General features: G+C 36.2%; 1 protein-coding gene across 1 annotated transcript; it reads right to left on the bottom strand.

Annotated features, from left to right (window-relative positions):
* Positions 1-2,767: 2,767 nt before the first annotated feature.
* LOC112026600 (glutamate receptor 3.4) lies at positions 2,768-8,179 on the bottom strand (the record flags this gene model as incomplete). Its single annotated transcript, XM_024059283.2, is given in 7 exon segments — positions 2,768-2,938; positions 3,663-4,072; positions 4,198-4,229; positions 4,782-5,059; positions 5,286-6,625; positions 7,081-7,435; positions 7,914-8,179. Coding segments are annotated over 6 exon segments (2,508 nt in total), but the record flags the coding sequence as incomplete, so codon positions are not given.
* Between the last annotated feature and the right edge of the window lie 314 nt (positions 8,180-8,493).

Genomic DNA, 8,493 nt, shown 5'->3' with positions numbered 1-8,493 from the left:
AAACATATAAAAGGATTATTTTAAGAGCCGTTTTGGGTGACACAAGTTGCATTATCATTGAGCAATCTCTGTTTAAGCAAATTGTGATCAACAGACGAAGTTCTTGACCTAGTTCATCTTCCATTAAGAAGTTGCTGTGTATTTGCACCATAGGGTTTTGTAACCAAGCATCTTCCTGCTATTCATCAGAAAGGATGATCTGAAGAACTTTGCAGCCAACCATTCTTCCTCAGTTGGTGTTCTGAAGTCGCGTACTTGGATCCGCGCATTGGTTAGTCATGTACTTGGGAGCTGTGCATCAAAGGTGGAGACTGTCACTACAGATCAAGTCCAATTAGGTATTGGGGTAAGGGTTCAACTGTAAGTTGGTAAGGTATTTGGGATTCCTTTACTTGTAACCGCTTGATTTGATAATAGTGGAGTTTTGGGAGTGGTAACCTGAAAATCACCCGGTGGGGTTTTTGCCATTAGAGTTTTCCCCATTCGTAAACAAATCACCGTGTTATTTATTTTCCGCTGCATATTTAGTTGATTGGTGATTTGTTTGTGCTTCCATAAAATTGCATGATTAATTGATTAATTAATTACTTGGCTAAATTAATTAATTAGGGTTAATCACAAGGGGTCATTCAGATTGTGACTCATCACAAAGCAAATTCTAAGGCACTTGTGATTTATTCTTATGATTGTCTTAATTAGCAAGTCAGCCACTGATGAAGTTTCATGCAATTTATTCTTATGATTGTCTTTATTTTGGCCTTGAATAACTTGAATTTTCATGAAGTGCTTTACAAAATTTAGTCTTGAAACTTTCTTAGATATGGCTAGACATGGCAAAACGGGCAGGTTAGGTCGGGTTCGGGTCGGGTCAATCGGGTTGCAGGTCAAACGGGTCACGAGTCAAAATCAGGTCATTTTAAGCGGGTCAAAATCGGGTTCGGGTCAATCGGGTTGTGGGTCGGGTCGGGTCGAGTCGTGTTGACCCGTATTTTTCACATGAATTTTTTTCATTTTATTTTTTTATATAGAAAACAACATATATCTGTCATTTGAAAAGTTATGTAACAAATTACTCAATGTAAAATGCATTATTTTGAATTCACCACTTATATAAGAATGAACTTAGTTAAACTTATTAATACTTATTCAAAAATTTTAAAATTATACAAATCCTAACATTACTATTTAAAACAAAATAACACAAAGATAAGTAAAACAAATACACAAGTTTTATTTCTACATAATATCAACATTCCAAATATAAAACAAAATTACAAATGACTTATTGGATAACTCATTTGATAAAGAACAAAAATATATAAGAAATTTACAATCTTGAAAATTAATTTTATAATCTATTATCAATTGTGGTTGACACTCTATTTCAATTTGAGATATACTTTAAAATTTGATTGCTTACTTATTTATACGTGGTCTCTTTTATGATAATCATATTATTGTTAAACAACACACACTCTAGGAAATATCATAATTTACTTTGAAAAGCTGTTTATTTTGGACATAAATTATTAAAAAATAGGTTTAAGTATTCATAATTTATGCTAATTTGATACTTTAACTTCACTATTTTCACACTTGTGAATATTTCTTACATGTCTATAATTTTAAATCTATGTTTTTAACTCTACTGTAACCAGATTATCTTGGCATGTACTTTGTTATTTGATATCTAACAATATTTACTCATTATAGAATGTTCAACTATTAATCTTTCAATTAATTTGCATATAGTTATGTAAATGTATCAATTATTTCCTTACAGTTCACAATAAACAATTAAATCAATATTGTCTTAGTTTTACTATTTTTTTACCAAAAAAAAAGTTTTAAAAAAATGGTTCGGGTCGGGTTGCAGGTTGGGTCAGATTGATTCGCAAAAAATACGAGTTGGGTCACGAGTCAACCCGTTTTTACTTCAGGTCAAAAAAATCGAGTTCAAATCGAGTATTTTTTGGGGTGGGTCGGATCAGAAAATTCTAACCGTGTTACCATGTCTAGAAATGGCTAACAGGTAACTTCACACTCTTATTGACAACTTCCTGTAACAAGTTTTTTGAATTTCACATAAATCTTTTCATTTTTAGATAATGGAGCTCAAGACTTGGAGCTGCAATCCCCTGATCTGTTGAGCAATAGTTCTCCTAAGCCCGTTGACGCATGCGATTCAGATAAATGTGTGGATTTCGGCGGGGATGGCGAGGTCTTGGTGTCTCTGCTATCTAGGTGAATAAATTTTCAAGCTTTTGGCTTTTGCATGTGGTTTTGGAATCTGGGTTTTTGTTGAATTTTGATTTTGTTTTTTGTTTTTGGGGTTTCGGGTTTGATTGTGCCTTTTATCTAATTTCAGGCGGAGCTGCTGTGGATGCAGAGAAATCTAAAGCGGCCGGGGTGGAGGCTCTTCGGGCAAAGAAGCGCCTTACCATGCTGACAAAATCCAGCCAGAATGTCGCTTGGGGAAAGCTTCTTTCCCAGTGTTCTCAGGTGGGTTTTATGTTTAATTCGGTTCTGAAATCTTGGTGTTGTGATTAGATTGTTGCTATGCTTAGTTGTTTGGAAGAGAAAAAGAGTTGCCTTTTTTATGTTTTTGTGCTTGTTTGTCACTTAAGCATTGCTAGTTATGATAAACAATTTGGTTTGTTTGTATTGTCATTCGTTTTCTAGGCAGTTGATGGTTGTGTTAATGTTTTCAATGCTGTAATATTCACAAGTTCTATTTTCTATCAATGGTCTTCCTGGATAAATCTTNGCCCCAGAAGCTCATCAGAGAAAGTTGGTTTGAATCAACTTGGTTAATTTGCATTGAGCACTCATTACGTGTCAGCCATTTATTATGGATCTTTTGAAGATCACCACTCTCTGAGAGCTGAAGAATGGCAGTTGATAAGTCAACTGCAAGAGGAGAGTCCCTTTGGAATGCCTGAGACAAGGGAATTGAACATTAGAAAGATATTGGAAAATTGTACACGTCTCATGAATTTCTATCTTAACAAATAAGAGATCCTGAAATCAAATCTAGGAGCTTTGATTAAGTAAAAGATTAGAACAGCAAGCCAAGAGGGAGCTAGGTTGTTTAACATAGTGGTCAGCAAGTGCCAGCAAAAAAAAAAAAAAAAAAACCGAAATGAGGTGTAATCAATATTTTGTCCATTAATTTTTACTTATAATATTATAAATGCCTTGATATGATCAAAATACATTAGAATGAGAGTATAGAACTTAGAACAAAAATCAAATACAGAAACAGCATAAATAAGTATTGAAAAAATAAAAAGAACCAAGTCATCTAATGATTGCATAATAAATCAGAATATTTTACATAAAACATGTAGATCTTTGCTACAGAAGAAGGAATAGGAGGATCCTAATAGGAGGTGTAGAATTGTATGACACTTTTTCTTGATTTGAGTGGGAATTTTCAATGTAATTCAATTAAAAGTCTGGAGCTAGAAATTTCAGTTTCCAACTCCTGCATATGACTTAAGATCTAGATCACAGTTAGCATAAGGCAAGCAAACTTGTACCATTCTATAAATGCCTCATTTCATATCAGTATTCACGATTTTGAATCTAGCTATCTGAAGTCTGGAGTTACCAGCAAGCAAGGAACATTCAGGCTTAGACAAATAAATGTTGATACTTACAAATCCCCATCCACTTTTGGTAAACTCTGACCCCACAGTCCTGAATTTGCAATTGGTGCTGGACAAGAAGAGTTCAATATAAGGAAGCTCGTCAACAATGGCAGCTACACCACCACCGTTTGGTCCACGTTGCAGGGCAATAGCATATTCAGCGTGGCTTTTCAACTTAACAAGCCTGTTTGCTGCTATGTTGAGCTCATCAATGAGATAGTTCCATGCAAATGACCCATCTTGTATTCCAATTGGTTCAGTACTTGATATCAAGGTGTCAATTCCTTCAATTCGAGATGTCAGCTGCTGCACTGTGAGGATTGATGTTAAACTAGCTGTGTAGCTTGAATTTATTATTAACACAACAAATAGCCATATGATCAGCACCAATCGTCCGAGAGTGCTCACAGTGTTCTCCCCTGTGACAGACCCAAGCAGCAATAGGATGTTAGGAGTTTCAAGTATGGACTCCCAATCAACACTAGAAGGATTACTTCAAGCAATTAATTTCAAAATCACTAGAGATTGAGAATGAAATACATACTGTGTGAGAAAAACATTGTTGAGAAACTAAACCTGCAAGGTGAAAGGCAAAGCACACAGATTAAAGAACTGAGAAAACATCTGTGCAAGGTAGGAGAATGCTTAGGCAGGATTGTAAGCTGTGCATATGTGCAAGAGCATAGGAGCCTAGAACCTTGTGACTCAATGGCACTGTCTGGTTCTTTTCACGGGAAACTTGGGTTCCACATTTCCACTGTTGCCAGCCAAAGGCAAAGTGCATAGGAAAAGGTAATATTCATATGTTTACTTTATAATAGTCTATTAGCATCCTTAAAACTAGTAAACCAATATATAGCCTCATGATTATCTCTGCTCTACCATACAAAAAGGAATATGTCCTGATCTTCAAGAGAGGAAGAAGGCGAGAGTGCGTGCAATATTTTGAATGTTTATATCTCATGTGTAATTTAGTAATTTCATAGTCACCAAAGCAACAGTCAGGTCCACTGCCGCGGGAATTTGACATCAATTTCAAAAGTCACATCCCATAGCTTTGTAGAAATTAGAGGGCTTTCAACTATAGCAACAAAGAAACGAAACATTCAATGAATTGAACATACTAACCAAAAAATTGTAATAAGTTGTTGACTTGGTGGACCACGGAACTCATGATTAATCCGATGCTCAAGAATCCAAACAACAGCTCCAACAAGAAGAAAGAAGCCCCCAGTGACACACCACATTTCAACAGTAAATGGCTTGAGGAAAGCCCAAGGACTTGACTTTATCTCTTTGACAGGAGCAACGACGACAAGTCCTGATTCCATGTAAGGCTGAGTGAAATCCACAATCTTTGTTCTATTGGTAACAATTGTAATGTCCCCAACAGCTGCATCAAACTTCTGAAAAAGGGAGAAAATATGCCGAGATAATTATTATGATTTAAACACCACGTCTCATCAAATTATTAGATAATCTAATTCAGAAGTTCATCAAAAGGAATAACTCAAAGAGATTCACAACTTAGCATCCATATTATAGCTAGTTATATTCCTAACCAAACCAAGCATAACTATTCAGAAAAATAGCCAAAAAATTAAAAGGTACAAATAAGAGCCAAATACTCACATTTGCTGCAACCGAGTTCACAAGATCGTCATAAACAGGATTTCTTTTGCCATCTCCATATAAGATATATGTGCGTGGGACAGCATAAGGCAACAAGGTTATGGCAGCTTCAAAGACATCAATACAGTAGCCTCTCACCCCTGAAGGGCCACTGTCTTTGGACACAAATTCTTCGTAAATTACTCGGTTTGGCACTGCTATTCGCAGTGGCTTCCCATTGTTAGGGAATACCCATCCCCGAGGTGTTGCTGTAGTTTCACCAGGCCATATAACACTGTAAAGACGTTGATTACTGGTGGAAGTATTTTGGGACTTAGAATATAAGATCTCCGGAGAAATGATTGAGAGATGAGAATGATTTGACCAATAACCAATCCTACGAGACCCAGTCCCACCAATGTTCAGAATATCATATGCTGGATCAACTAAATTTTTGTCTTTATCAAATTGAATCTGACCACTTACACCAGTGAAGTTCGTCCCTAAAATTGTCTGGAGAAATTGTTGGCCTCCATCAAAAATTCGGAGTGACGTTAAATGCAGTGAGCTTCCATTTGTGTCGTGCAACCTTGGATCATTAGAGAAAGATATATTCCCACCTTCTTTCAAATAAGCATCAAGAGCATGGGCTGCTAACCAAACAGAATCATATGCATAGAGAGCATAAGAATTGAAGTTTGCACTAGATTTATTTTTTAGGCGGCTCCACCTAGACATAAATTTTTTTTTAAGATCAGTATCTGGGGTGTGATGGCGAAGAGCAATGACCCCTTGTAAGAGATTCATTGTGTCAGGGTCAACAGTTTCTGATGAATCCAGGAGGGAAGGAAGCCAATCTGTTGCAATCCAAACATAGCTACTGGTCATCATCCCAAGTGATTTAGCCTCAGAAAATATATTCAAACCAGAGTCTGGATTTACGTGCACGACATACACCCGAGATTCCATGAGGTTTACTTTAACCAACAATTCGTTAATTGTAGTATTGGGGGCTTTAGGAGTGAATGGAGCTTTGTAAGTGATCTTGGCACGTTTTTTTGACTAGGCATCACCCAATATAGAAATTCCACTTCTTCCATAATCATCATCTACAAAGATGGCAATTACCTCCCTCCAGCCATAATATTCAACCAAATCAGCAATTGCATACATTTGGAAATAGTCACTCTGTGTAGTGCGAAGGAAATATGGGTATTGCAGTGCAGCAAGACTGGGGTCTGTTGCTGCAAATGACAGAAGTGGCACATGGAGTTCATTAACAACATGGGAGATGACATGAGCTATACCAGAGGATTGTGGCCCAATTGCAACAACCACATCGTCTTCCATCAGCTGCAAAGCTACATTGTTAAGGACACCCCTGTCAAACTTCTGTATTTTTTCCCCCAATCTTCAAGAGAGAGCACACAAAAGAAGTAGTATCATACATATAATCCTAGTTAGTTCTTATCTTACTTAAGACTCCGTTTAAGAAAGGTGCTGATATCATACATATAATCTGAGATGTGCATCAGATCAAGCAACTGAAGTATATGTAAGAAAAAACTAACTGAACTTTGAACACAATAGTACTCTCATCCTAGATTATACCATTCACAGGTTATGTGCTTGGTGAAAGAGGGCAGTAAATACAAAACTGAAATTGAAAAAGAAAATGGAAACTAATTTGATAAATAAGAGACCCCAAATTCAAAGGCAAAAAGATCCCCTTCGAAATTTACAAAATCAATGACCACAGCCAAGAGAAAGATTTGACTCCATAGCCTAAGAAACAAAAGATTGTGGAAACAAATACCTTCCACAGTTCCAAGAAATCCACTGCAATTCGTGTCATGTAATATGAGGTTCAATCTTGTTTCTGGAAGAACACCTGGATCAGAATTGACATCTTCGACTGCAGCATTAATCGCTGGTTTTGCTGACCTTCCGATAACCGAATTTAATGTAAATAGAGCTCCAATATTCACAACATTCCGTTTTGCAGAAGAAGAAACACTGGTATTCCCAGTCCTACCCAATACATTCATAGGCACCCACATACAAAAAATCACTAGAAGCAGTGTCCTTTCCATGACTATATGGCCAGGCCTACAAATCAAGAGGTTCTATTTGTTCAGCTCAGGCCAGCATGAGTTCAAGATGATAAATACCTGTCAGCATGAAAATATGATTACCACAGAGAGCTTGTGATTACAGGGTTGGAAGAATCAAAATAAAGAAATTTATATAATTTTTCCATTCGCACAATTCAACTACTACAGGGAATCTACAACACTTAGTAAGATTCAGCACCAGATAACATACAAAAATCCTATATATATGGAGCTAAAATCTAGGTTTGACCAACTTGAATACTAAAAATTAACACCCAAATGGGAAACCAGCATAGAAACTACAAGAATAATATTTAACATGAATATGTGCAATGATTGCCAATATTATATAATATGCCCATTAATGTACTTTCATTAACAAACCAATAAAAACTCAAAATGAAGATAATAAATTATTTGTGAAAAAATATTAGACTTACATGCATGGACACAAAAAATATATCAAAAGAGAGGCATGTATATATGTAAGAAGTTGGGTGAAGATTATTATAAAAAAAAGTTGGGCGAAGATTACATTTTGAGATTCCCTGAACTCCAAACTTGGGCAAAGCTTTGGATTCCTCATAAACATTTATGGTGGACATGGCACAGCCTCACATACCACAGAAGTAAAGACAGCCTCAAAGCTCCTAACAAACAGTCCAGCAAGTTCAACTGTTCAAGTAAAGAATATCTCTCTCTCTCTCTCTCTCTCTCTCTCGGTCTTTTTCTACTACTTTCAAGACTTCAAGGAGTTGTTAACATTTTTTTATCTTTCACAAGGTGCTATATTTTATAGTTTACACTTTACACAGAAGAAAACAGATACTATATAATAGTTCCTGGACAAAAGATGTTTACATTATAATGCAATATATTAATGGCTGTGATGAATCCAAGTAAGCCACAGAGATGGGAAACCTGTGGTACTTCACCTCACACCTCATTTTTACTATTGTCAATTAATCACTGTATTTAAAGGCTAGAGCGGTCCCTCCCAATGTGGAAAAGTGGGTCCCGGTGTTTCGCAACAATTGTTTCTGATAGGCGCAACAATTGTTAAACGTGAAACATGTGGGTTCTCTTCTGTGTCATATATTATATCATATGATTTT

Source organism: Quercus suber, unplaced genomic scaffold, assembly GCF_002906115.3.
Source record: "Quercus suber isolate HL8 unplaced genomic scaffold, Cork oak 2.0 scaffold_135, whole genome shotgun sequence".
In the NCBI taxonomy this organism is placed as follows: Eukaryota; Viridiplantae; Streptophyta; class Magnoliopsida; order Fagales; family Fagaceae; genus Quercus; species Quercus suber.
This window is presented reverse-complemented; position numbering and strand designations above follow the sequence as displayed.